The following is a 27,514-nucleotide window of genomic DNA, read 5'->3' as shown; positions in this document are numbered from 1 at the left end:
ATCTGTCAAAATTTCGAGCAAACATTTTGATTTGTAGTTGTGGTCAGCCCATAGGTACCTAAGAATTATTTTATCTTCATTCTTAGGTATTTTATAAATTATCCATAACAAATAATAGATGTTTTCGTACATCACAAAAGAGAAAACAGAATAAACCACCATGTCAAATGTATCAAAGAGGAGAAAGGAGGGATCAAGAGCCAAAATAAAGGTAAAAAGGAGGTCAAGCACGACGTAGCCGAATCATACACAAAAACAAAATCAACATATTTTAATTTTGCGATACCGATGATAACGTTATGTTGGAATTGCTTCCTTAAAGTTATTCGCTGATTTAAATTATAAATGCGTGTTTTAACATAATAACTTAAGTACACTCGGTGTTTTTGTCAACAGGTTGGATGACGTATTACGATAACATTATCGTATTACTCACATGCCATTAGTTTTATAGAATATCGAAATAATATCCATATTGCATACTATTCAACATCATGCAGTTTAATATACGTTTGTATGATATCGTTATTTCGTAAAGATTTACCTAAAATTATTCAATGGTGTTTAAGCCTAATTATTAAAAATAACCTACTTCATGTAATAGCCAATAGTTAAGTTGAAACCGAATCAGTTCCATTTTATTTCTAAATCATACAAAGCTTTAAATTGTTATCTTCAAAATAATTCATTGCTATATTTTTGCATTGAAATTTCTACGACTCGTACTTAATAGATTTCCTGTACAGAATGCAACATAGTAGAAGATTTGATTTACAAAATTACTGAACATGTTGATTTTCTTAACTATGTAAATCCCTCAAAATACATTCTTCCCTTTCCAGAATCTGAAATAGCAAAGATGCTGTACAAACTTTAACTACTAATAATGAGATTAAACTGTAGAGACTCGAATATATAGCTCATTTTTTTATAGTTAAGCTATAGATCACCAAGCTACATTTCGGTCTAGGAAAGACCTATATACATAGATAAACTTGAAAAGCAAAATCTTATTTAACCCTTAATTGCCCAAATATTTTTGAAATGGCAACTTTTTTGTATTTTTTATACAAAAATAATCTTAGATATAAATAATTAAATACATTTCGTTATTTGCAGTTTCAATAATTTAAATATGATTTTATAAACACTGATATCCAACATGACCCAAGAATATATTTGTAAGCCATGAAAAACAGATTTTTAGTTCTGCCCGATTAAGGGTTAAAAAATTTAAAAAATAGCCAAATGATCACAGTAGTTTCTAAGATACACAAAATAGATTATATAACATATCAGAACTTATTGATATTATAAAATAAATTTTGCAGTCTATGGGAGACCACAAGGAATTTCTAAAGAGGATATCGAAAACGCTATACTATGGACAACTACCTACTTTGCCCTGTCTGAGCCTGCCTGTTACTGGTATGTAGTGTTTATGTCATATGAGAGAAAAACTTTAATTTGGTATCCGACTTTTCAAAACCCAATGCCATTGTCAGAGATATCGTGCGAGCTGTGGTCGGTGCCGCAGCGCGGGCGCTCGCTGCGCCGCCTGCACGCGGACGCGGCGGCCGACATCGCGCGCTCGGCCTGCGTGTCGCCCTGCGCGCTCGTGCTCGCCATACTCTATCTCGAGCGTCTCAAACGCTGCAACCCCGACTATCTCTCTGCCGCTGCACCCGCTGATCTCTTTCTCGTCTCCTTGGTGATATATTACGATATTTGGCGAGTCTTCTCGTCTCAGACGAACGTTCCTTTATAATTAATGATCGTTTGCCGTCCCAGATGGTGAGCAATAAGTTTCTGCAAGACGACGGCGAAGACGACGAAGTTATATGTTCCGAGTGGGCGGTGTCGGGTGGCCTCGAGCTAGACCAGCTCAAAAAGCTCGAAGTGGAATTCCTTAATGCTATTGTGAGTATCTATGTCCTTATTACAACATTTCCCAACATGAAATCAATATTCATTGGTGTTAAAGCAACAATAATTTCAGGATTGGAATGTGTTCGTAAGCGAGAAATCATTCGAGGATGGTCTACTGTGGCTGGAGCGGCAGGTAGCCCTTCGACAGGCTCAGCTCCGCGGTTTCTTCACGTACTCTGACCTGGCGGTGGCGTGCAGTACGTCGCTGCTGAGCGAGCTGGCGCAGAGCGTGTCGACCGCCTGCCTAGGCGTCACGCTGAGCTACGTCAGCAGCCTGCTCACCCTCGTCACGTCGACCCTCGTCATATCGCACGCGTGGTTGCCAGCGATGCAGACGCTGGCTGCTAGAGACTCGTCAGTGGCCCTCGACGCGAATCTCGATCACAGCTATCGATCGGATCTTGAATCGCGACTCTCCAACGCCACTGTCGATCTACACACTTATGGCCTTCCAGACGAATCGACGACGGCGTATAATCTCCGATGCTGCGATGAGTGGTTCAAGTACCAGAAAGAGAGCTCCCCTAAAAAGACATGGTACGATGGTGTCGTAGCTTACGACTGGAAATCTTTCGAAACGTGGTGGTCGAAGACGTCCGTGCTAAATTGGCTCTACCAGAGCTCATTAATTAACCCTATGCAGAGATGGTTGGAAAAGATGAACCAATTTGTCGATTTTTTGAAAAAAGAAATGGACTACGATAAATCGTATACAAGTTCAGGGCGATGCAATACTGACGCTAAGTTCAGCGAGGCGCGGTGTGTTAGCCAATGGCTCAATCTGAGTAAGCTGAGTGTATTTGTAGCTTCCATGTCCGATCGATAAGTTTTATACAATACGGAGGAGTGTTTCATATCAGCGACGATGCGGCGATATTTCTAAATAAAAATGTTATTTATTAAAAAGCTCAATAAAAAAAGCAATGTTGTTACATCAGCTATAGTTACGAGGTAATCATTAATGTTATACACTTTTTCAGAACATTAACTAGAATATAGTTAAAAATTACAAAACCAGACATAGTTTTTACATTTGGAATTTAGTATGTAAAACCTTACAACTGATCTATTGATGTAACAAAAAAGAACAAAAAAAAAAAACTGTATATATTTTTGTATTCGGTGTATAATTGATGTAAAGTTATTAAAGAAACATCACTTTAAAATGGTATCACTTTTTATTATCCTATATTTTATAAATAGTTAAAAAATATATATTCAAAATACACCCAAAGAGTACACATTATTATACAGGCACATCAGTTCGATATATTCAGTGTTGATACGAACAAGAACTCGACAGTACTTGTGTTGTTGCCAACTTACGTATCTCGTACAGTTAAATTAAAAAGCCCAGTAAGAGTATATCTTTGAAACGTTTCAATATTTATACAATCTTCAAGTTTAAAAAAATAATTCATATTACAAGTTACATACAATAATTACGCCAAAACGTTTGGAATGTAGGTTCCACCAAAAAAAAATGGCTGCACTGATGTGGTTGCCGCTCTTAGTCCTTACAAATTAAATGATCCAGTTCTATACTAGAGATAATTGTTTTCATTTCCATTGTTATAAATCCATTTTCTGTCGACTCTATTAATTACACATAATCACAGTCATTAAAGACACCAAATAATCATCAAGAATTCAAATAGATAAAAAATTAAAGCTTGCGAATGACACTTCATAGTACTACATAGTATGCTAGTGATCAACTTGAGCGCGCTTTTTGAGCAACGAAATTTTGCAGTATACAGGAGAGCACAGTTACCCCCCCCCCCTCCCCCTTCTGTCCGCGTCGCCCGCAGTGACACCTCAGGCGGTGGCACTCACTTAGGGATGGCAGTAAATCAGTATTTACATTATTTATAGTTTGTAGGCTGCACATCTGTAAGGAGGCTTATGTTATTAACTAAATAAAAACCTTTATAAATATGTTCCATTAAATAAAGTAAGTAACGCAAACTAATGTGTTCACGAGAATATATTTATAAAAAGCATGTGTATGCAAATCATACACGGTAGTTGTTAAACTTATATATTTCATAAAATTATAAATAAAAATTAATAGTAAAATAAAATAAGGAATCCTATATATTTATGGGTTTCTCTATTCCCTCACTCAAATAATCCGATGGGTCCACAAATCCGACACGATCGGAAGGGTTTCAGGCGTCGAACCAACAATTTTGCGTGCTTTCTGTCCAACTCACAGACACCGGGCTACTGAGATTCTTCGAACTAACACACGCAATAACTTGTTGTCCTACATGTTCATTCGTTTGGTTTCTAATTTCTATCAATGATAGCAAAATTTGAGCTGGAGCGTAGGTCGTTATAGATGTTGCTCTTACTTGTTACGATCGCGTGTACTTTAATTCAATAATAATTAGAATAAGTTAACACCATTTGTATTTTGTAAATTGAAACATAAATAACATAAATGCACGTAGGTGGAACAAACTTTCTTAAAAATTGACTAATTTTAAGAGATCTAGTAAATTTATTTAAATTACGATTAAGAGAGAAAAGTAAGTATTAGTCAATCCAGGGGCCCATCGCACCGGGCAAGTGAGTTAATCATTAAATTGTATAAAGACTTAAACTATTACTCAAGTTGAAATCCGATCACGACGTCCCGCCACGCACCGGCAGGAACTCCCGAGGTCACTGCGACTCGTAGAGGCCGGGGTGCAGGTAGAGCCGGCAGTTGAAGCCCCAGCGGTCGACCGACGAGGTCTGCACGAGGAAGGCGGCGTGCAGGCGCTTGTCCACCAGCGTGAACAGCTTCTCGACGTGGCAGTCGTGCGCGCGCGCCGCGAACACCTCGCACAGCGCCTGGATGTACCACGAGCCCGCCGCGTTGTCGCGGTACGCCACGTTACCTGCACCGCAACACCGTCAGCCCCGCGCATGCCGCCCTCCGCCGCGCCCAGCCGTGTACGTACCCGGCACCGTGGAGTGCGCGATGAGTATGTCGGAGTACACGCGGTCGCGCGGCGCGGGCGCGTCGGGCGGCGCCAGCAGCGGCGGCGCGGGCGCCGGCGGGGCGCCGCGACTGGCGCCGCGACTGGCGCCGTCCGTCTCGGCGCCCGGGCGCCACACGGACTCCTCATTGTTGCCGCTGCCGACACAAGGCGGCAAATATATTTAATTTGATTATATTCATAGGTAATTAATTTAATTTGTTATTGTTTTTCATTACTGTTTTTCCGTTATTACTTCAAAAATAGTAATTTTTATTTTAATATCAATGAACGTTTTTACATTTTATTTTTTATTGTAGTAATGATCCAGCAGAGCGTTCGTTTTCGCATCATTAAATCAACTCATGTTATATTTTGTAAGCAATTAATGACGGTCGAATCTTGACCAATGAGCGACCACTAGAGATAATAAATGCTCACCGACACAGCTGGAAGATGAAGACCTTGGGCACTCCCTGTAGAGCGGGGAAGTTCTTGTTGTTGAAGTAGTCTATGATGTCCCTGATGGCGATGAGGCCGCCGTCCTTGCAGCGGATGTCGTTGTCGGAGCTGCGCGGACGCTCGTACCCGTGCGACGACACCACGATGAAAACGCACTCCGCCCCCACCACCACCTCCTTCAGACCCTTCAGCGTCTCCAGGGTTTGCTACAAACGACAAGCTCATCGTTAACATACATACATATCGGGTAGCATTGCGCGTGTAGCACGCTAAATATATCATGAGCTTGAGCATACACAGGGCGCCACGTGTGTTTAAGGACCAAATAAATTAGAGCGCTTTGTGTTATACGAAAGACCGTCTTGAAAAACGGAAACTTTGTATTGGATGCTTTGAACGAGGACGAAAACGATCAACTCAAGTTTCATGATTGCACAATATAAAAGAATATGCTATGAGTATTTTAAAATGAAAGAAATCCAGGAATACTAATTGATTCATAAATTCCAAATCAAAATATTCTCTATAATGTTTTCATACATAGAGAAATCAACGAATACGAACTCGGCGACGTTCCACGCGTACTCGCTTACGGCATTCTCAGACATGCCAGAGCCTGGAGGGATACTTTAATGAATAGCTACCGATTTAGTGAGGTCCTGGTAGGAGATGACCTTGAAGCCGATCTCGTCGAAGAGGTACTTCAGGTTCTTGCAGTCGACGTCGACGCCGTTCCGGTAAGGCTCCAGGTTGTTGAACTCCACGTAGCTGAACACCACGAGGAACCCGCGCCGACGCCCACGCGTGCGGTACAGCGGGATGTCTGCGGACACGACTTTCACGTTATGAATTTATATGTAAAAATATAATAGTATGGTATATAGCAGATAACATTTTTATAATTACATGTACTTACTTCATTGTATGATACCTCTTAGTTTCTAACTGACTATGTATTGTCACAGCAGATGTGTGCTGAATAAAGACTTACCTATTTAACTCGTGAAAATTTACTAACTTTTAACAACTTTAAGTTGACTTAAACTAAATAATGCGAGACTGTGAATGTAGTTAAATGTACGTGTGGTCCGTGCGGTTTGCCAGTGCGCGTGAAAATCGATTTGATTTGACCTTGATTATGATTGATGATGATTGTGTGATTGTGTGATGTTGTAGTATTTATATGATCAAAATGTTACGTAAATAAAGCATACCACTGTCATTATTTTCAAAAAACGTAGTAGATTTGACAACGTGGAAGTGAGGTATGGTGGTGGGGTCCGGCAGGCGCGCGGGGGCGGCGGGCGCGCGGGGCGCTTGCGGCGCGGGGTCTGCGGACACACGCACGTACACACTCAGCCGGCACATGGGCTCGCACACAGACGCAGTGGCGGACTAAGCCCGTCAGAGGCCCCCAGCTTTAAAAAAATGTAGTTTTACAAGCTTTTTATTCAGTTAACATTTGTGTGTATAAATGTTTATTTTTAAAAAGGTCTTACCCGTTCGCGAAAATATCAGTAGTACACACTAAAAAACTATTAAATATGAACGTAATGAAATTTAATTAATTTAAAATGAGGCCATTGTTTATTTTTCGACGCAAATAGAATGCAGTGAATGTAAACGTAGGCGTACAAGATTGAATTATTTGCACTTCATTGATAAAGGGATTCCCGGGATTGGACGTTTTCACGAAGTTAAAATAATAATAAGAATACTAGTACCGCGTAAAGTCTAGATGACTGAAGACACTTCACGTGTTTGATGAAATTATGTGGGACGTAGGTACTAAGCACATTTTTAGTCTTGTTTAATGATTTGGGAACGCGGATGCATTTGGGGACCCCAAGACTGGCAAGACTGGAGGCCCGGGGCGAGCCAACCCTTCCCCCCCCTGTTAGTCCGCCACTGCACAGACGATCACTTTAAAGAAACGCACTTGTTCCGTTACCCACTTTTATTGACGTCGGTTGCATTCTTGGTCTTTAGTTTCTCAGTGCACAAGCTGACGTAATTCTTTTCATTCGACCCGACACCTAGAAACAGAAAAAAGAAACATAGGCGGTGCACATGTATATGCATTTAAGTTCTACTAGGAATCATTTTCTTTTTCCGTGACCACAATTGTTCAGAATAAAACGCATTATCGACTATCAATATAAATAAGTCTCTCAGAATGTCAAGAACAGTTCATGGTGTTCACATAATCCCGTACAAGTGAGGGCTTACATATTACAGATACAATTTATACAAACATTAAGAAACATTGTTGAATACTCATTTATTCATTATTATTGATATATTTATAGTGTAGTAATTTCCTGAGGCAGTTATTTAATATTTAAAGTTACAAGTTTGTTTATTATGGTATATTCACTTGTGCTCGGCACGGGGTTTCTTTGTCGACGTGCATGAAGAGAGCTGTTGGGGTCGAGGTCCCGCACTATGTCCCAATACCCGTTTTCTGATAGTGCGTCTAACAAATGACCAAAAGCCTGGGGTCCGCGTCGTGTAACGTCCAAATACAACTGCCGCTTACGATACTTAGCATCTTTGCTTACATCCTGAAAAAAAAAAAACAAATAAAAAATTTCATACATATTGTTGGTTATATTATAATGGATAGAATTTTAATCCTAAGATTACCTAATATAACCATGTTAGGTTATGTTAAGATTAGAATTGTTTCAATTACATCTATTAAATAAAATTTTAATTAATATTGTTAGAAGTAAGTAAAGTTTCCAAGGACAATAAAACTTATATGTTTTATATTTTTTACCTTATACGGTTCAATCATCCGCTCAGAGAAAACTCCTTTTTCGTACAGGGATGAGACCATTACATCCAGATCTGTTTGTTCCACGAGAGATATAAAATTGTTTTGTATCGCCTTGCGATCCTCGTCTTGCATTTTGAATATTTCTGCTTAAGTACTAATAATAAGTGAAATATTTTCACAGTGGAAACTGATAATGCGTCTAACACTGATTACTCTCGTTGCAGTTACAATACAAAGTAATTATGTAAGCATTTTGGAACTGTTGTTGTTGCCTCACGGGATACTGCTGTCCTGTAAAGTAATTATTTATAAAATATAAAATCAATAGTCTAAGAAAGAAGAGTTGGCAATCAGAAAATCCTAATTGATTATTCAATGGGAATATATTAGGGGTAACTCATAATTGTCAGTACACATCTTCATCTTCGGGGGAAGGCAATGGGGAAGGAAGAAATGAAGTCTCCTTGTTATTTTAAAACAAATTTTCTTTTGTTAAACGATTTTTAAAATAATGATTTGTGTATTTGGGTATGAAAATTAATTTATCCAGAGTAATACTGAATATCAAACTAAGTTCTTGAAACTTTAAAATGAATTGGTTGTGAAGGTTTTTCAAATATTGTATCTATCAATACATAAATCCTACAATACAATTGCAATCTTTTTTCCATACTCTCTTAATCTACTAAAATCTTTACCCAGCTTGGCTGACATCAATTGATAAACATCACTTCTCCTAATATCTCCCTAACTACTGAAATTTTATTAAGAATTAATACAATTTTTATTGAATATAAATATGAAAATATAACTACTTTGTTACTACTGTGTAGAAGATTGATAGCATTGAGATAAGATAAACAACAATGGACAGAACAATAAAACTACATACTACTAGATACATTGTTTTTTTTTATGAAATAGGTAGGCAAACAGGTCACAACCACCCATACATTTTGGTGCCATAAGAAATTTAAATTATTCCTTACATCAATAATGTGCCACCAACCTTGTAAACTTAGTTATTATGTCCCTCGGGCCTGTAGTTACACTTGTTTACTCACCCTTCAAAATGATACACAACAATACAAAGTATTGCTGCTTCCAGTAGGTTACATAGTGAGTGGTAGGTTTTAAGTAAAATTTATATTACAATGTCATGTTTTACTAAAATATATATTTCAATTATTATAATTGTTTACAAACATACAGTAGAAATATATTGAATTCTCTATCAGTCAACTGACAACAGAAGAATGTTTGAAGGTGTGCAAATCAATGCAATACTCATTGTTAACATAATAATGTAATTTTAACTACAATCTTATCTATGCAGGGTTTCAAATAAAATATTCATATATCATATTCATAAAATCAACATTATTTGCAGGTTGCACTATAGTTTTCTCAGTTTGAAGCAGAACAACAATGCCTTTTACTATAATAAGTCAGATATTCACCACCAGTGAGAGAGCCTTTTGCAGCAGCTTCTTGTTGAGAACTACCAATACTAATTCACTGGTTACACTTGATTTGAATTTATATTTATATATACAGGGGATTTTAGATCAACTAAGATTGTAGTGCCAGTCTCCATGGGCGAAAAAGATCATTTATAATATTGGATTGCAGAGAATTGACAATGCGAGGAATGACTAATGCAATTTCAGTGTTAATTGGTATGAACGGAAAAGTAAGGCTATTAAAGTATTTAAATATTTATCAATCGAATTTGTAAGTGGATCGTATCCTTAATACAAATATAAACAATTAAATAAATCTAGCAGGACAAATGTTACAATATCAAATTTATCCGAGAAGAGTATTTTAATGAAATTTGTTTATTATATCATTGTAGCAGAGAATATATTATAGGAATAGGATACCTTATCGGAATGGCGATACTGGTGCAAATAAATTACGATATTAATGGGATATCGAAGAAAACACTTGAAAACAGAGGATATAGCGTTTGTTTTGTTGCTACAACTTTTATAAATTGTATCATTTCCTGTCAATCACTCAGCTGTCAGACCACTTGGCACTAAGATTACAGACAACAAAGACTAGAAGACTAGACGACAGAAAGTAGATGTCTGAAATTGGCGGAGAAAAATGAATTTAAATATATATATTTTTCAATTTCAATTGTTCGCTAACATTCTTTGTTCTTCATGGTTCGATGATTTTTTTTATTGCGTATTCAGTTTACATTTAAAGAATAAAAATAAAATCGTTATTTTAATATAAAATTATTTAGTTCAAAATCAAAAATAAGTGAACGAGAGCGGACACGGATAATAAGTAATAACTGTTTTTAAACTATACATAGAAGACAAAGAAATTATACATGCACTCAATGAAAGTTTTTATTCAAGTTTAATTTTATTACAAATATATTTTATACAATTTCTATTTTCATGATAAGTCAGTACATTATAGTTATCTGTGACTAAATATGTCAAAATAAAACGTAGTGGTTACTGAGTGGTTACTCAATACCAATAGCTCTTTCTGTCAGAGATAAAAGAGTAAGATAGGTCGTTAATCTATATTTAGGATTCTTGTGACTGTAAAGAGTAAACGATCAAACAATTGAAACTGTCATTTCGATTTTGTTTATCGACTTATTAGTACAATATTAAAACTAATCCTAAAATGTCCCACATAATAAAAATATTATTACTCACAATTTGCATTGCAACTTCGAGTTTAGCCTATGAGAATTCTGATATTGTATCAGCAAAAATCGAGGTAATAATTTGAAATACCTAAGCTTAATATTGTATTTCCTCACAATTTTATATTAAACTTATTAATTTTTACAGACATGTCGAGGTTGTTCCTTGAATCGCCTTCCTGAAGTGAAAAAATTCGTCATGGAAGACGCCCCCTTCTACGAACGCCTGGAAGTTAAATTCATAACTGGCGCTCCCCCAATACTTATTATGCTGGGTGAAGACGATAATGAATTGGAACGAATTGCTCTATCAAACCTAAATAGAGTTGAATGTAATGACATACTTCTTCAAAAAGGATTTAATAAGAAAAATAAAAAAGAAGAATTTTAAAGAATATTGGTAAAATATCCGAAATTTATTTGAAATAAGGTAAAATGAATATAATACATTAAGGATAAAGATAACTTAATGAATATAATTTCCTATCCAAATCAATTGAAAGAAAACAATGTACATTAAATTTTAATGAGGAATAATTTTGCAATTTTTATTAACTTATGATTACTATCTGTCCTTAATATGTATTTTGTTTTGGTTATGGAGTGTGGCGGTATTTGATACAAGTGATAGAATCTTATCATTGATTATGAAAATGATTAAAACATCATTTGAGTAAAACATGTTATGTACTATTTTTTAAGTCTTAGTCTGCATGTAATATAGCAATGTATTAAACATTTACATTCCTTATAATGTAAGAAAGTAGAATTGAAAACAACTAGCATTTACTTGATTGCATTATATTTCATAATTAAATGTATTTATTTCTGTAATAAATATTTAAAAAAAATTGACTATCTTGGTATTTGTACCTGTATCTGGTTGTATTAATTATTTTATTTAACAATAAGAGGTTACAGATGGTAACCAAAGCCAAATGAAGTAGTAAAGAATAGCCTGTTGTACTTCCATTTACCCAAAACCTTTGATTCATCTACATTTAAATAATGTTTTAATATTGTAATGTTGACTTAGACAACATGTATATCTGTCGCAAGCAACTAGCATAATTAGCCATCCAATGAAATGCCTAGCCACTTTAATAAATAGCTTTGTTCAATCAGTGGTCTGAATGACACTCGGCCAATTCATTTCCGTTCATAGAATATGGAAACTTGCTTTAGACTCTACTTCTTTTTAAGTTGGTTAAAAAAGCCCGACTCTCTAACTCTATTTAGTCTTCTCGGTCTGATTCCTAACTTAAAGTTCTCTGATCCTGAGATATTAGCAAAAATAAATATTGTAATTCTAACCATAAAATTAGGTTGTTTATACAATTTGGAAAACAATGTTGTCTTCGGCGCTACGGGATGTGCAGCACCTTCGCCTTTCGTATCAGGCACATCGTGCTTGTGCTTTGTTACATCAGGCGGGTGCTACACACTCTTCGCGTAAGAGATAAGACCAAGTTGAGTCAAGAGTTTGAGAGTCGGTATAGTAACAATTTTGCGCAATCAAATGTATGAATGAGGCTTCTAGCAAAATGATCAAAAGAAACCACAATAACTATATTCTTGTAATCAGGGACCTTCTACCATATACAGCACTTTGTTTCCCCAAAATCGTGCGGCGTAATTTTAAGCCCAATCCTTTTTTTGCTGCGGCGCGACGGCGTTTATTATTACGTAAGTACTAACAAAAGTTATGATGTCAAAATCTTTTAAAAAAATCTGTCTCAATATAGGCGCGATATTATAAATATTTAAAATTTATTCAAATAATTGTGTTCCAACATAAACTATCAATATAAATATTTTTATTTACATGTGAGAGATGTCATTCAGGAAGCTGGTTAAACGGCTGCTGTTAATTAAAACGCTAATTTAACCAGTTGGCTGCGACATATTTATTCTGGAAAAGTTCAGGCGTTATATTCAAACCCCACTAAGCGTTGTTTAGTTTTGGTACACTCGCGATTTGATCTGTTATCGTTCCCACCTTGTACTAGCGAAATTACGATGGATCGGGTATACGATATTATAAGCTAAATCGTTATTTTGCGAAACCGAGTTTTGTCAAAACATAAAAAAAATTGATATTTGTTAAAATACTGTATACGAAAAATGGCAATTTCTTGCCTACCTATAAGGTTTTGGGCAAGATTTGCTGTCAAGAAGTGAGAACAATAGTGAGAACTGTGAAGTATTATAAGTATATAAGATTTTTTCTGGTATTCTTTTTATTAGGATGACACAGTTAATGAAACACAATTGTGTTTCTCTGTAAAAAGAGATTTATTTGTTTAATTTTACTATAATAAAAATTTGTATTTACCTACGCATTGTTTTACATAAAATAATATTTACGCACCTGTAAAAAGAGAAACGACATTTAATGTTTATTTATTAACAATGTCTGTTCCTAAATCATAAGATACTTTACTTTTCACAATCACGAGATTGATCCTTGGCTAACAAAATTTAGTTGTCATGTCACTGCGCGTTCGATGACTGTTGATGCGCGGAATTCAAATTAAAGAAAATTAAATTTTTTTCTTTACAAGTATTTAGTGGAAAGTATTTTGAACAAATCCTCACATTTGAAAAAAAGCTCCTACCAATAAGACTTGAACGCTGTTTTGGATGTGGTAGCTTTAGTTCTCGGAAGAAAAAAAGATTTCTTGTTATATTTTTTCCATAGCCATGCACTTTCAACATCTATCAAGACAGTTGAAGACAGATCGTTGAACTCAGACTCGTTGAAGGCAGATTTGGGATAAATAATTATTTTCCTTGTACACAGATTTTTCAAAACTTTTACCATTAATATAAAGCGACCTCCACTTAACGCAGACAGGAGGCTCGGGGCGAGCCGTCCCTTCCGTCCCCGTTAGTCCGAACTGGTGACAAGATAAGCATTTGGTGATCATTATGATATGAGTGGCATTTATTAACTAATAAATTATTTGGAGTATTTATGTATTATTTAAATAATTTGAATCCCTTTATTCATTTTTAATAAAAAATATTATAATAAATTTATGTATAGGAATGATAATGTCAAATTATGCATACTTTATCCAATCTTCAACATGTCATAATAAAACGCATTTATATGTATAATATTATAATGGAAAGGACATCAGATATAATGAAGATGCAGAAATTGGTTTGCCATAAAAAAAAAGATCTGAATTGTAGATCTGCATGAAAAGGTCGTAAGGTTACAATCATTCGTTTAAATAAAAAGGCAAAAATATATTTATAAACAGATATATTTATTTATAATTGATAAAATTGTAATCGCTTAGGTAATGAGCGTGCAGTCGAGATCCTCGTCGCGTCCGTCGACCACGGCGCGCCGCAGCACGCGCGTCACCACGTCGCCCAGCGCCTCGCGCATGCCCTCCTCCAGCAGCGACATGCATTGCTATTGACGTTACATTAAATTAAATCAAATCAAATCAAAATATACATTATGTAAACACTTTTAATTTTATTAAATGTTTACTATTCTGCCTGCACTAATATTTTTTTAAGAAACGAATTAAATTCATAAAAATAATAAAATAAACAGACAAATGACATGTTTTCATGTCTTGGCTACCACTGTTTGCATAAAAGTACAAAATGGTATAGATCGAAGTGAAAGAAAATATTCTAAATGGCAAAACGTCTTTCATTTGTATTTGAATATATTGTCACCTGGTGGAAGGAGTCGTCCTGCGGCAGGCGTAGAACGGCACGCAGAGCTATCTCCGAGTTGGCACGCACATAGGTGTTCTTCTCCTTGGTGCCGTTGACGAGCGCCGGCAGCAGAGCGCGCAGCACGTCGGCGCCCGCGCCGCGGGCCTGCAGCGCGCCCTCGCGGCCGACCAGTGTGCATGCGCGCGCCATCAGCTGTTTCACCTCGTTGCTGCTGTGGTTCATGCTCTGGGGATCACACAACCACAATAAGTCAATTCGGTTAATTATTATTTTATATTTATTAAATGATCATAGGTTTAAATATTTTAACTTATACTATAACAGTGTTTTGTTAGTGGTGGTGAAAAAATCCTTACCCTAACGAACTGTGAGAGTATATTTGGCGGCACGGGCCTCTCCTTCTTGAGTAGATGGCGAATCAAGTAGCCAATACCTCGGATGCCATTGCACACGATAGGAGTCTTATCACTGGTGAGGTAGCCTAAGAGAGCTTTGTCTATTTTCTCTTCAAAGTGGTCACGGTATATCTGTTCCGGCGTCTCTTTGAGGGCTACAAAAAGCGCACAGGAGCGCCCATGTGTAAGAAGCCAGTCTTCCGTTGCGGTATTTTGATTGGTCGGGTTGCCGGCCGCAAGCACGTGGTGCAGCAGCGCAGCGTCGCGGTGTGCAGGTGCGAGACAGTGCAGCAGCGCCCCAAGACAGCCGCCAGCACCGCCGCGGGGCGGGTCCTCCGGGTGCGCCAGTAGTGCGGGGCATGTCAGCATCGCTAACACTGTGAGGGCGAGCTGTTCCGACATTTTGTCTCCACCGTTAGTTATGACACTCCTCAAAGCTTGAAGCATCGTTTCTTTGACGTTTAAGTCCTCTGCGTTCTTGACTCCGTTGTGCACTTCGAGGAACAGAGGGTCGGCACGTGTGTGTATCAGTACTAGCTGGGAGAGGGCGAGGCCGGCTTTTATACGCACTGGGCGATTCGGATCACTCAAACCTTTGACGAATGTCGTTTGTAATTGAGGCAAAAATTGTTTGAGCATTACGCCAACCTGCGAAACGCAAATTCCATAAAGTTCGATTTAACATTTAAAAACTAGAATTAAAAGATATGCAATAGTCAAGATTGTTACCTTAGATAGTAGTAGGGCTAGTGTTTCTAATACGGCGGCTTTGACGCTGGAGTTGAAGCGATCACCTAGGATACGGATGAGTGGACCCGTGATGTGAACCACTGAAGGTTGGATAGCACTGGCTGTCGTCAGCTTGATTACTTCGCCTAACATCAGGGCAGCGTTTTCTTTTTCTTCTGGTAGACCGTTAAGGATAGCCTCCCGGAACAATGGCAAAATTGGTGCTATACCCTACGAAAAATAAATAGATATATTTGAGACTAAAATTATATGTATTTATATATAAAAAAGGTTTATTAAAAAAAGATCAGACTTTTTCTGATATAAAATTATTAAATATTTTCGACATTACCTTAGGGAGACAGAAGCCGGGCAAGGGCTCTCCTTTGAGATCGGCTGCCGCATACCGCACCGCCTGGCGCACTTCGGACACGTAGCCGAGCTGCTTCTCCGCCTCGAGCATGCGGGTGAGAGCGGACAGCGCCTCCCACGCCATCAGCAACACGTCGCGCTCGCGCTCCGCGAACAGCAGCAGCAGGCCCCGCAGCAGCGCCGGCACGTGCGGGATGAGGTCGGCGCGAGTGTGAGTCACGAACGCGCACAGCAGCGCCGCCGCCGCGCGTCGCTTGCCCTCCTCGCCCTCGCCGCGCACGCACTCCATCAGGGTGTCGATAATACTGCAAAGTCAGGCAACTAACTTTATGATACTAAAAATTGTAGGGACCAAAATTACAACTAAATCATATGAGAATATATTTGAATCTAGATTCTATCAAAATAAAGTATAGTATAAATAGTAAGTATACCTTCTGACACCGGCGTCGTCGATAACGGGTAGAAGCGCGTCGCGGCAATAGTCGAGCTCGCGCGCCTCGGCCGGGGTGCCGCGCGCCGCCACCAGCGCCGCCAGCAGCGCGGGCAGCACGCGCGGCAGGTGGCGGGTCAGGGCGCCGCCCGCCGCCGCCGCCAGCGCCGACAGCGCGCGCGTGTCGGCCGCGCCGCCGCCCGCCCCCGTCAGCACGGGCACCAGGTACGGAAGGACCGCACGAGACTTTATCGCCATCACCTGAGCCGAAGTGCCAACCATACTTGAGTAATTTTGTACAGTTTTATGGTACTGATTGAATATAAATACTTTTTTGTTTGTTCTTGTTAGTTTGCTCTGAAGTAACGAGCGCAAACCTGCTTGAGTCCGTCGAGCGCCGCGTCGGCGATGGCCGGGTCGGGGTCCCTCAGCGCGTCCAGCATGGGCGGCAGGATGTCGTCCAGCGCTTTGTTGCCGATGGTGGCGTGCAGCGAGTCGAAGGCGCGCGCCGCCGCCATGCGCACCTCGGCCAGCTCGTCGCACAGCGCCGTGCGCACCGTTGGCACCTGCGGGACCACGTGACACATGTAGTTTAACAGACGAACAGATAAGGCTACTTTTAACTATTCGATATTCGAACATTAGCCATTTTATTTCAAGGATGTTGATTCGAATGACGATCCTTCGAGTATCGATCGATAACTTTTAACAATGAGATGAGTAGCAATAAACAATGTATCATGCGTTACCAGGCCGTCGGCGAAGCTGAGCACGGCGTCGCGCGAGGTGGAGGCGAGTATCTCCCCGAGGCCGATGCAGACGCCCTGGCGCTGATCGGCGCGCTCGGAGCGTAACCCGCGCTCCAGGATGGGCACGATGTCGGGCAGCACTCGCTCGCCTAACTGCAGTCACTCGTGCGTTAGGATACAATATTTAGAGCGATGTTATGATACAGGTTGACATATAAACTTACCTTTCTTACGAGATCTCCGAGTGTCCTTGCAGCCACTTGCCTCTTGTCGTAGCTCGTGGACGCCAAACAGCCCAGTAAAAGATTAAATAATGTTGGCAATATTTCACGAAGAGTTTTCGGAGTATTCGTAACGACCACCTGAAGTAAGATAATTATTTTTATCAAGAGGAGTTGCTCAGTAAAACATTACACAACACAGCTTAATTAACCTGCGACATATATTGATTCATCAACCAACGAGGTGTTGTAGTGTATGTTTAAGTTCTAGTTTCCATATTAAGAAAATGATTAGTAGTAAGTGCATGTAGTATGTGAGCTTGTAATAAAGCATAATAATTAATTAAATGTACTCTCGACATTAGGTTGTAAACATGAGTTTCATTTAACCCTCCTCATAAATAATAATAAATAAGGCTCGTCGCAGTGTATTATAGCTCAAATACTTATTAAAGGCGATGAAAATAATTAAGTAATTGAGATGCAATTTAACGTTTCTTAGCTCACCTTCCAGACGTGTAACGCGGCCTGTCTGACCATCAGTGCCACGTCACTCCTGCCCATGTACAGTCCGGCCAGCACTCTGTTCCTACGATCTGGTCCAAGCGCTCGTATAATCGCTTTGTGCGAGTGCTCGGTTCCGAAGTTGTCATCTTCCGACGCCGTCTCCGTGCTCATCTTACCGGACACGCCGGATATACGGTAGAGTAGATCTCCCAGTAGTTGCACGGAGCTGTATCGGATGCGCCAGTTGTCGTCAAACAGTCCGCGCTCCAGCTCCGGAAGCAGCAGCGTGATAGCGGTCTCCGCGTACAGGTTGACGATCCTCTGGCCGGCCTTGAGTGCGGTCTCGCGCACGTACTCGTTCTCGTCGGCGAGCGCCTTAAGGATCGGGTTGATGATCTGCCCTATGTAGGGCGTGAACTCGTCGGTGAAGGCGCCTGGCATGTATATAAACATCATGATGTACCCATCCTTCACGTGCGGGGCGATGTCGGGGCGCTCGGCTGTAGCTATTATATCTGTTAAGATGAAAAATATGGTAAGCTAAAAAATATTACCATTGTTGTTTTCTTATAAAAAAATCGCAACAGAAATTTTGACAAATAAGACGTCATTTTAAAATAAATATGCAAAAGTTAAAAGACTAAAATAAGAAGCGTACCGGGCATGATCTTATGCAACTTGTGGCTGCCGAGGCCGGCCACTACCTCGGACAGGCCCTGTGCGGCGCCCGAGCGGTCCACGGAGCTTGACTCCGAGGTGAGCGTGAGCATGAGCCACGGCAGCAGATCCTCGAAGCTGTTCTCGCCCATGCCGCGCACCATAGCACCCAGCGCGCGAGCCGACACCGACCGCACCTGCCGGCGAATTGTAACGAAATGTTACCTATCACTCTACACACGCGACGCTGTTAGTGCGACACAAACAAAATACGAAGAATAACAAGGATAAATTAAATATCACTAGTATATAGGGTGAGATGACAATCCACCGTGACTTTACTGGATCCTTCAGTTTTCTTTCTTTTTGAAAATCATAATAACCTCAGGCACAGGATCGAGTAGCGAGCTCTTGAGACCGGGAACGATGCTGGGCAGGTAGGGCAAGAGGTCCTTCTGGTCGGTGAGCGAGTACATGTTGCCGATGATCTGCGCCGCCATCTTGCGCGTCTCCGTGCTGCGGTCGAGGAAGGCGCGCTCCACCACGGGCATGATGAGCGCCAGCGACGGCGCGTCTATGAAGTGCACGAATTTGGTGTCCAGCAGGGTCTGCAGGCACAGCGACGTCTTGTTGGACGGGTCCTGGAGCGCTTGCAGCAGAACGGGCACGATTGCTACGAGACAAAACCAAAATTATTCATTCATTATCATAAGTGTTAAATCTATCGTACAAAACGACGACATTTTAATACTCTGTAAATACATTCAGCTCATTTCTATACAGTTTGTCCGAAGATTATGCAACTCAAAAATATATTTTTTTTCTCTACATTACCTTGAATTTCGGGGTTTCGTATAACGGAACCGATGACCTTAAGCGCTTCCGCGCCAGCCTCCTGCACGCGCATGTGCGAGTCGCTCAGCACTTCTATGAGTTTGGGCACGATGGACGGCAGACACGACGACAACTGCTTCGGAGCGCAGAACGCCATCGCGCCCAGCAGCTCGATCGAACCTGCAAAATCGGCACTCCTCTAGAGATACTGCCTTCGATGATTGAGTTTATTCACAAGAATATTAGAATGTCGGCGTACCGGCTTTGGTGCGCCAGTTGTCGTCCTGCAGCGCCGCCAGCAGCGAGGGCAGCACGAGCTTGACCCCGTGCGCGGACAGGCGGCTCATGATGAGCTTGGCGGTGTCGTCGGCCGCGGCGCGCACGTACTGCGACGGGTCGCCGAAGCACATGAGCAGATGCGGCAGCACGTGCACGATGTAGGGCTCGAACAGGCGGCCCAGCTTGCTGCACAGCATCTCGAAGCCGAACAGCGCGCCTGCGGTCGAGCTCACGTTAGTGTGGAATTGTTTAATTACATACTCTTTTTAAATTTTCAGTTGCAGTACCTTCTCTATATTTGTAGTTCTTTTTCTCTTGTATAGCGTCCGTGAGCTTGCCCATCACGTCCAGCTGCTTGAGCGACAGTATACCGAGACCCTTGATAACACCGGCTATACCGTAAGCGGCCCCCTAAATAAAATAAATTATGATTTATTACCACATGTCACCATTCGGATGTAGTAAAATACCCAAAACGTTTTTTAAAGTTGCGGACTCGCCTTCCTATCTCCGTATTTTTCGGCAGTGAGTAGCTGTTTGAGCAGTTTGGCGACTATGGCGGGGATGTCGGTCTCCAGTGCAGGTGACGTCACTAGGTGAGGAAGACAGTTGCTGACTGCTTCTTGTACCTGATTAACATGTATAGAAAGAATAATGAAATAAAATAGTTAATAAAAAAGTTTTCCGTATAAGACTTTACGTTTTATGTATAGCATTAGAGTGTGCTACCACGTTACCTGCTGGCTAGGCGTCGACAGTGCATTAACCAGACGCAGTGCGATGGGGCGAAGACGTTCGTCGTCCGGTGCCAAGTGACGCGCCAGAGACCCCACCAGCAATACCACGCTCTGACGAACTGCATCGTAGCCGCCAGATTTAGGAGCCGTATCCAGAAACTGCTCGAACACTGGCAGCTGACTGCTCAGCGTTTCCTGAATAGCATCGAGCGATAGTCGGGTCGTACGTAAGTAAATCCATCAAACCGAGTGACCAATGAAAACGATCAGAAAGCGCGTACCTTCCCGTGCAGCTCGACGATCGCCATGGCCGCGGCCAGCATGGCCTCGCGCACGGGCTCGCTGCGGTCGGACAGCGAGCGGCGCACGAAGAAGGCCATGGCGGCGGGCACGGCGGCGGGCGCCAGGCGCGGGGCCAGCGCGCGCAGCGCCAGCGCCACGCCGCGCCGCGCGCCCCACGCGTCCACCGCCGCCGCCTGCTCGTGCCCGAACTGGTCCAGCACGGCCGGGATCAGCTGCGGGCGAGGCGCTCGTTACGAGGGTTCGACTGCATGGCGAGGGACTGGGAGGGAGACGCACCGGCAGTTTCTCGTCGTAGACGTCGTGAAGACTCTGCAGCACTCTGTCGGCGACGGCCGACGGGTCGGGCGCGCGCGCCACCAGCTCCGCCAGTGCGTCGGCTGCGGCTTGCTGCAGCTCCTCGGCGGGGTGCTGTATCTGCTGCAGCAGCAGCTCGAGCATCTCCTCGGCGGCGTCCGTTATCCACGTTTCGGCACGTGGGAGCTTGGACCATACCACCGTGGCCAGGGTTCTGCGCGTCGTTTTAATCGAAACATGGTTAAATATATTTTGTACGCCTACATGTAAAAACCAATGTCGTATAAACGCACTTGTTATCCTCAGCCACGTCAAAAGTGGCCACATAGAGGCGCATGGTGAGAGAGAGCGCGTGCTCGGGATCCTCCAGGAAGGGCGGCAGACACTCTATCACACACAGCAACGCTCTCAGTGCTGCGTCGCGCACCACCTGCGTATATATAAATATATATATTAGTTAAAAAATGTACATTAACAACTGACCATTCCGATGATTTTGATATTTAATATAAATATGTATGAATGATGCAAGTGGATTAACCTCCAGCGGGTTCTGCAAGCCGTCCAGCAGACACAGCACGTCGTCGAAGGAAAGCGGCGCGCGCGCGGCGCAGGCGGCCGTGTCCAGCAGCGCCACCGTGCACGCCGCCATCACGCGCCCGCTGCTGCCGCCTGCACGGACACGGGGGTGAGCACGGGCCGGCCGGAGCCACGAGCCTAGGAGCGCTACTCACTGATGAGGTCGATCAGAAGCCGGAACATTTGATCGATGGGAAACAGTTGCGGGTGCAGCTGCTCGCGCGACAGAAGGCAGCTGGCGTCGCCGCGCAGCGATGCGTGCTGTGAGATCACCGCCAGCCCGTTCATCACCATCGTCTCGTTGGAGGACGCCCAGCTGCTCGTCATACCTATATTTACATACAACGCGTGAAGATTACAACATGAAATGTAAAATATGAAGTATATACAAATAATATATTTATGTTATGTCCCTTTAGCCCGGAACTTCTGCATCCGCTTACTTAAGCCAGAATAATTAATAACTTAACACATGCTTTGTGGTTCAATAATATTGATGAGAGGTCTCCGATAGAAAAAAATGCTATAAATAAACATAGTCGCACCTTCTTTAATCAGAGGGAAAACGTAGCAAAACCCGGGAGCGGTAAAGTGATGGGTCTCGTCGGGAACTATATCATCGTCGGGCTTGCCGGCCTTGGCAGCGGTCGCGGCGTATACCAAATTAATGGTGCGAATCGTCGCCTCGCCGAGATCCTCCTCCTCCCAGCTGGGGTCCAGGTCGCACTGCGGCCGGTGCAGTCTGTGACATAGAATGGCAAGGTGAAGGGATCCTGCGCTGCGGACGGCTACGTTCGCTAGAAGAGGGCGTCGACCTGAGCGTGACGCGCGAGACGTGGTCGGCCAGCTGCGGATGGCGCGGCAGCAGCGCCAGGCGCAGGCGGCGGTGCGCGGGCGCCAGGCGCGGCGCGGCCAGCGGCGAGCGCAGCGCGGCCAGCAGCGCGCGCAGCACGCGCCGCGCGCCCGCGCCCAGCGCCGCCGGGCTGCCCGCCGCCGCCGCCTCCAGCAGCGCCGCCGCCCGCTCCACGCCGCCGCTCAGCTGCCGAGGAGGGCACGGGTGTGAGTAGGGTACGAGCTGGTGCTCGTCGGGAGCGAGAGATGTCCGCTCACCAGGGTGAGGCGTTCCCGGATGGCGCTCTCTTTGGCGAGTTGAGTTTTTATGGCTTCCTTCTGCTTCGCCGTCAGGGGAACCTGCGAATACATTCGGCGTTATGGAGGTAAATCGGTAGCGATTCGAGTGCAGATCGTGACGGACGTCGACCGGTACTCACTTCCTTGACCTTCCCCTCTCGCCGACGTTTCTCGTCGATCTCGCGACGAAGTTGCATCTCCTCCAGCTGGTCCTTGTAACTGTAGGCTTTGCTTTCGCGCTTTAAATTCATCTCCCTGCTGTCTTCGTTTCTAATGACATTATAATATTATGTTAGTTAAGTCCGTTCCGATTTTATAGATGTGCCTGGTGCTACACGAGTCCTACTGTATAGTAGCGACGTCATACCCTGGCACGACGCTCTTGTCGTAAAGGTGCCCTTGCGGCGTTAGGTAGACGAAGTAGTCGTCGCGCGTCACGGCCAGCAGCTCGGGCCGCTGCAGCGCCTCCAGCGCCACACGCAGGGCCTCACCGCCCAGCCCCTCAGCGCTGCAGCCCACCAGTGTCGACACCACCGCACACACCGTCTGTCCGAAGTTGGAATGTCATTGTAAGATAATGGAACTATTGCTTAAAATAGATTCCTTTAATGGAAATGGTATATTACCTCATTAGGTGTAAAGTCGGTAATGTATGTGTTTTTCAACTTGTTGATATGGGAGGCGACCAGACGCTGAGAGTCCAGCCGTAAATAGGCGACCACCTTGAGCCAGGCGCGCTTGTCCAGCGCGACGACTAGCGGCTGATGAGAGCACGGCAGCGCTTCAAGCGCGAGAATTTCTAAATCCTCTTGTTTGTAATCTATATAAAAATAAAATTTCATATTATACAATTAATTTGTATGAAATAGTGAAGCATTATAAATGAATTTGGAACTATATAGTCTCACCTCTGAACGCGCACAGCGCGTGAATACAATCTAATATCATCTTTCCTGTTACATCTGCCTTCTCTTCGGGTGGTGTCTTTTCCTTCACACTGAATATCTTTCCTTCATCCAGAACTTCGTTAAGTTTCCCCACTAGATTCTTTGCTAAGGAGGCTTTATCTTGACTAGTGAGTAACGATTTGGCCTCCTCTAAAGCGGCTGATCGAACGGACTTTATGGGTGATAAAAGTACCATTATAAATGCCTTCATCACTGGCGAATTTTGGTCTTTCGCTATACTCTCGTACTTTCCCAATACAATTCTGCATAGGAGCACCACCTGCGTTAGGACTATAAAGGGGTAAATGTTATAGCACTACCTTCGAGCAAATGCATCAATTAAATGAAATAAAAAAAGGAACCCTATATTAAGCTGTTCGTCTCAAACAATATGCTATAAAAAATATATAAATAAAATACAATTTAGCATAAAACTTTTTTTTAATTAAAAATGATTTACTGCTTGCCTAGTTATGCTTAAATAATAGTCAACTCGCAATTCAATATCTTGAAAGCAATATAATACTGATAATAATGTCTAATGTAAAATAGGTCAATATAAAAATAGTGATGTAATGAAGTAGGGATACGAAAGGGGGCAGTACCGTCATCGGGCGCGGCGGCCAGCACGCGGTCGTGCAGCAGCACGTGCTTTTGCGCGTGCGTCAGCGCCGCCCACGCAGCGCCCTGCGACGGCAGCGTGCCCTCCTCGTCCAGCTGCGCCAGCGCCGCCATCGCGCTGATACCCTCGCTCACGACCAGGTGCTACGAGTACCCAAACTTTCATATTTTATCTTTTCATTTTTAAATATACATATATTTCTTAAACAAAACTCAAAAATAATCAGAAGGCGAGATGAGTTCGTCAGTGGGTCGGCGTACCTGCAGCGGCTGCTGCGCCGCCCGCTCCACGGCGGCCAGCAGCGCGGCGCGCAGCGCGTCGGCGTGCGCGGGCCCGCGGCGCAGCGCGCGCGCCACCAGCGACGTGTACGCGATGCGCACCGCCTGCGTCGCGCTCTTCGCCGACAGCCCCTTCTGTAACACGAGCCCACGCGATCTGTGAATCACCACCGCCGTGCCGTGCAGGGACTCTGACGAGGCGAGAAAACATCTACCTTACCTTGTATATTTGCAGAACCTTTTCAGGTAATGGAGCATTTATGCTCTCCGTCCAGCAGAGCAGGGTCTCCAGAGCGGCCCCGAGCGTTCGCTCGTGTGATTCACTGTCGAGCACGCGGGATATCTGTATCACCAATTCGTCGAATAGCTTCAAGCGCTCCTCCTCAGACACCGCTAGCTCCTTCAATGTGCTCACGCCCTGTGAGAGATTTTGATGATCATTGCTATTGCTTATACACAAAAATTGTTAGCCCGGTAAACTATACGTAATCCATGATCCTTCTGTGTATAAGACCAAAAATGAGCTCACGTTGAGTACAGCAATCTTGTCCTCACTGGAGGTGAGTTTCCCGTTAGCACCATTGTAGTGCGCGAAGGCATGTGAGAGCAGAGCACTTGCGGCCGCCGGAGCAGACACTCGCCGCGCCAGAGCACGCAACGCTCCCTCTGCCTCGCTGCGCACCCACGCATCTCGTGAGTGGAGGTTAACTGCCACAATTGAAAACACTTTTAGATATTTTTTTTCAATTGTATAATAGTTCAGCATTCACTACAGTAATACCCTTACCGATCAGGCTCTTGCCAATATCTACAGCTGCTCCATCAACATACATGTTTAAATTGGCTACCACCTCCCCCACAGCTTGAATTATGGTTTCGGGACTTCTAAGCATAGCTTTTTGTAGAGCAGGGAGGAGTGTTTCTTGCACTTCTGATGTTTGTAATAAATGTAGAAGGTCTGATGAGCCCTTGATGAAATTTGAGTTAGGTCGAGCTTTGACAGTTATGAGGCTTTTGATCAAACTGTCGAGCATTTTTGCCTGCAAAGTTGTACGGACATTATTATAAACCATTGCGATTTTGTGCTGTAGATGGACAGGATTTATGTAATTGCTGTTAATAAGTTCAAGTAGATTTTTACTGTTTTAAATTTAATCTTTTTAAGTAGTATAATAATTTAACAAATGGATGTATTCAATATTTACTAAGTACAATATTTACCTTGTGATTAGAGATAAACACTTCGTCATTTATCTGCTTTGCATGATGGCACAATGCAGAGAATGCCACACAAACTTGGGGCCCAGAATCCGGAGGTTGTGAGAGCAACACATTCAACCATTTTTGAAGTTTTTCAATTCCCATTGCTTTCCAGGAATTATGTAACTTTAAAACAAATAAAATCATAATATTATAAAAATTGATGATTTATGGAAAAAAAAAATATCCATTTAATTACCATTGAATATCCTTTTTCATTTTTCTTTTTATCCCCATATGCAGTGACCACAGCAAGCAAGTTAGCTTGGGCCAGCACCAGAGTGGTATAATCCAAGACATCATCTGGTGCATTAAGAGAACCCTCTACTAAAATTGTTGTCCAACGCAGTGCATATAAACCAGTCTGACTTGTACTTTTACTAAAAGAAAAAAAAAACATATGCTAAAGCAAAGAATTTTATTGTATTTAAATTAAAATGTATTATTTCATAACATAAGTGAGGTTTGGTATAGTTTTTTTTTGCATTTAACTCCTGCAAGCTGCAGTTAGGATACTTAGAATCATTGTGGTTTATGTTCAAAGTTGATTGAATAATAATTCATTACATGATACTTACGTAGGAGATGTGCATTTTAAATTTTCAGATACTTCCAGTAATAAAGGCAAAAGATTTTTCAAAGTCCATTCTCTATGGTTTTTGCTGAGATATACCAAAAGGCACTTCACATAGTACTGAGATGTAGAATCCCGGTAGCGATTTAAGGTTAAAAGCAATATGCGACACACAAAACGTACAGCAGGCTCTGTTATACCTGTATACAAATAAGAAAATACAAATGTTTTATTTTAATTTAATTAAAGGTTTAAATTATTAAGTTATAATTTGAAAATACATAGTATATTTGAATTTGAACTTTAGATAAATTTTATGAATTTAATTTAAATATATAGTGGCTACTGAAGTTTTGATATTGCACTGAAGTTAAGTGTACATGACTCTCCTGCCATCTACATCTGAAATATATTTGTTGAATGCACCGGGGATCGGAGCTATGTTCAGTTCCGTAGTGTAAACTAAAGAATAATGGATCAATACAGCTACTCTATAAACCCTAGATAACCTAACTATACTATATATTTTTTATTTTATAGTATATAACACGTATTTTTGACCTCACGCTATTGACTTTTTTCTAAAATTAATGTACTTACCAGGGGATGATAAAACAATTTGTATTTCTTGAAGAACTTTGCGTCTCTCTTTTAAACTTGCGGTCTGAATTTTAAATGGAATGTCCTTTAACGTCTTCAACACCTGATAAAAAATAAACACAATAAGTACAAACTTTAGTTCAATAGCAACGAATATCGCGTGAATATCGAATTTACCTCAGAATCTGCCATTTTTTAAAAACATTCAGAATTTCAGAAAGATCGGCCTGCAAAAGCACACGTCTTCCTAGGCATCACAGATAAAAGAATACTTTAAGTAATGACAGCTGTCAAAGCCTTATTGCCAATTTGAAGACATCACTATTTCTACAGTTTTATTATAAAAAATGCACAAAATGCACAATCTCAAACCTTATTCCGATTAACATAATTTAAATAATTATGATAATAATTGGAGAACAAATAAATTGGCTTTAATTTAATTTGTTATTTTATAGTTACCATATCAAAAAAACTTTTAAA

At 42.0% G+C, this 27,514-nt stretch overlaps 3 protein-coding genes and 1 long non-coding RNA gene across 6 annotated transcripts; 2 read left to right on the top strand and 2 right to left on the bottom strand.

Annotated features, from left to right (window-relative positions):
• Positions 1-11: 11 nt before the first annotated feature.
• LOC113404680 (protein CNPPD1) lies at positions 12-3,095 on the top strand. Its single transcript, XM_026645640.2, has 5 exons — positions 12-211; positions 1,332-1,428; positions 1,506-1,711; positions 1,792-1,920; positions 2,000-3,095. Exons 1-5 carry the CDS (start codon positions 161-163, stop codon positions 2,753-2,755), a joined length of 1,239 nt encoding a protein of 412 aa, XP_026501425.1. The 5' UTR covers positions 12-160; the 3' UTR covers positions 2,756-3,095.
• On the bottom strand, positions 2,619-10,174 carry LOC113404679 (caspase-14). 3 transcript variants are annotated; one of them, XR_010309196.1, is made up of 10 exons: positions 10,029-10,174; positions 8,143-8,433; positions 7,738-7,924; positions 7,316-7,396; positions 6,575-6,691; positions 6,005-6,183; positions 5,340-5,566; positions 4,881-5,056; positions 4,545-4,817; positions 2,619-3,820 (listed from the first exon to the last, which is right to left on the bottom strand). XR_010309196.1 is itself a non-coding variant. In XM_026645639.2 (9 exons), the coding sequence occupies exons 2-9, from the start codon at positions 8,272-8,274 to the stop codon at positions 4,600-4,602; spliced, it is 1,317 nt and encodes a 438-aa protein (XP_026501424.2). In that variant the 5' UTR covers positions 8,275-8,433; positions 10,029-10,174; the 3' UTR covers positions 3,995-4,599. The 3 variants fall into 3 exon arrangements, 2 of the variants coding, with proteins under 2 accessions (XP_064071568.1, XP_026501424.2); XM_026645639.2 differs by lacking the exon at positions 2,619-3,820 and having other exon boundaries at positions 3,995-4,817; XM_064215498.1 differs by lacking the exons at positions 2,619-3,820; positions 8,143-8,433; positions 10,029-10,174 and having other exon boundaries at positions 3,994-4,817; positions 7,300-7,396.
• A 561-nt stretch (positions 10,175-10,735) lies between these two features.
• LOC113404718 (uncharacterized) lies at positions 10,736-11,242 on the top strand. Its single transcript, XR_010309215.1, has 2 exons — positions 10,736-10,896; positions 10,971-11,242. It is a non-coding gene; the product is annotated as an uncharacterized LOC113404718 (long non-coding RNA).
• A 2,837-nt stretch (positions 11,243-14,079) lies between these two features.
• LOC113404806 (stalled ribosome sensor GCN1) lies at positions 14,080-27,303 on the bottom strand. The gene is made up of 39 exons (XM_026645861.2): positions 27,209-27,303; positions 27,032-27,134; positions 26,436-26,631; positions 26,057-26,237; positions 25,819-25,983; positions 25,385-25,637; positions 25,127-25,305; positions 24,818-25,015; positions 24,580-24,732; positions 24,303-24,462; positions 23,659-23,988; positions 23,377-23,570; positions 23,118-23,296; positions 22,891-23,020; positions 22,730-22,810; positions 22,435-22,658; positions 22,165-22,361; positions 21,775-21,948; positions 21,582-21,712; positions 21,334-21,470; positions 21,023-21,254; positions 20,725-20,958; positions 20,444-20,638; positions 20,207-20,335; positions 19,994-20,117; positions 19,687-19,923; positions 19,428-19,607; positions 18,977-19,266; positions 18,595-18,790; positions 17,937-18,451; positions 17,433-17,570; positions 17,209-17,361; positions 16,837-17,025; positions 16,461-16,720; positions 16,007-16,331; positions 15,655-15,885; positions 14,887-15,573; positions 14,528-14,755; positions 14,080-14,252 (listed from the first exon to the last, which is right to left on the bottom strand). The coding sequence occupies exons 1-39, from the start codon at positions 27,221-27,223 to the stop codon at positions 14,130-14,132; spliced, it is 8,046 nt and encodes a 2,681-aa protein (XP_026501646.2). The 5' UTR covers positions 27,224-27,303; the 3' UTR covers positions 14,080-14,129.
• Between the last annotated feature and the right edge of the window lie 211 nt (positions 27,304-27,514).

The sequence above is a fragment of the Vanessa tameamea genome, chromosome 8 (assembly GCF_037043105.1).
Source record: "Vanessa tameamea isolate UH-Manoa-2023 chromosome 8, ilVanTame1 primary haplotype, whole genome shotgun sequence".
NCBI lineage: Eukaryota > Metazoa > Arthropoda > Insecta > Lepidoptera > Nymphalidae > Vanessa > Vanessa tameamea.
Note: the sequence above shows the minus strand (reverse complement) of the source record. Positions and strands in the feature narration are given on the sequence as shown.

Bases quoted from the DNA above. Each gene is read 5' to 3' on its own strand.
- LOC113404680 (XM_026645640.2), top strand. From the start codon at position 161: ATGTCAAATGTATCAAAGAGGAGAAAGGAGGGATCAAGAGCCAAAATA. The intron at 212-1,331 runs GTAAAAAGGAGG...TAAATTTTGCAG, and splicing joins GATCAAGAGCCAAAATAAAG to TCTATGGGAGACCACAAGGA. The intron at 1,712-1,791 runs GTGATATATTAC...TTGCCGTCCCAG, and splicing joins ATCTCTTTCTCGTCTCCTTG to ATGGTGAGCAATAAGTTTCT.
- LOC113404679 (XM_026645639.2), bottom strand. From the start codon at position 8,274: ATGCAAGACGAGGATCGCAAGGCGATACAAAACAATTTTATATCTCTC. The intron at 7,397-7,737 runs GTGAATATACCA...TTCTGTTTCTAG, and splicing joins AAACCCCGTGCCGAGCACAA to GTGTCGGGTCGAATGAAAAG. The intron at 5,057-5,339 runs GTGAGCATTTAT...TTGTGTCGGCAG, and splicing joins TTCATCTTCCAGCTGTGTCG to CGGCAACAATGAGGAGTCCG.
- LOC113404806 (XM_026645861.2), bottom strand. The intron at 23,021-23,117 runs GTATGACGTCGC...TAATGTCATTAG, and splicing joins GACAAGAGCGTCGTGCCAGG to AAACGAAGACAGCAGGGAGA. The intron at 21,713-21,774 runs GTGAGTAGCGCT...GTGTCCGTGCAG, and splicing joins GCTTCTGATCGACCTCATCA to GCGGCAGCAGCGGGCGCGTG.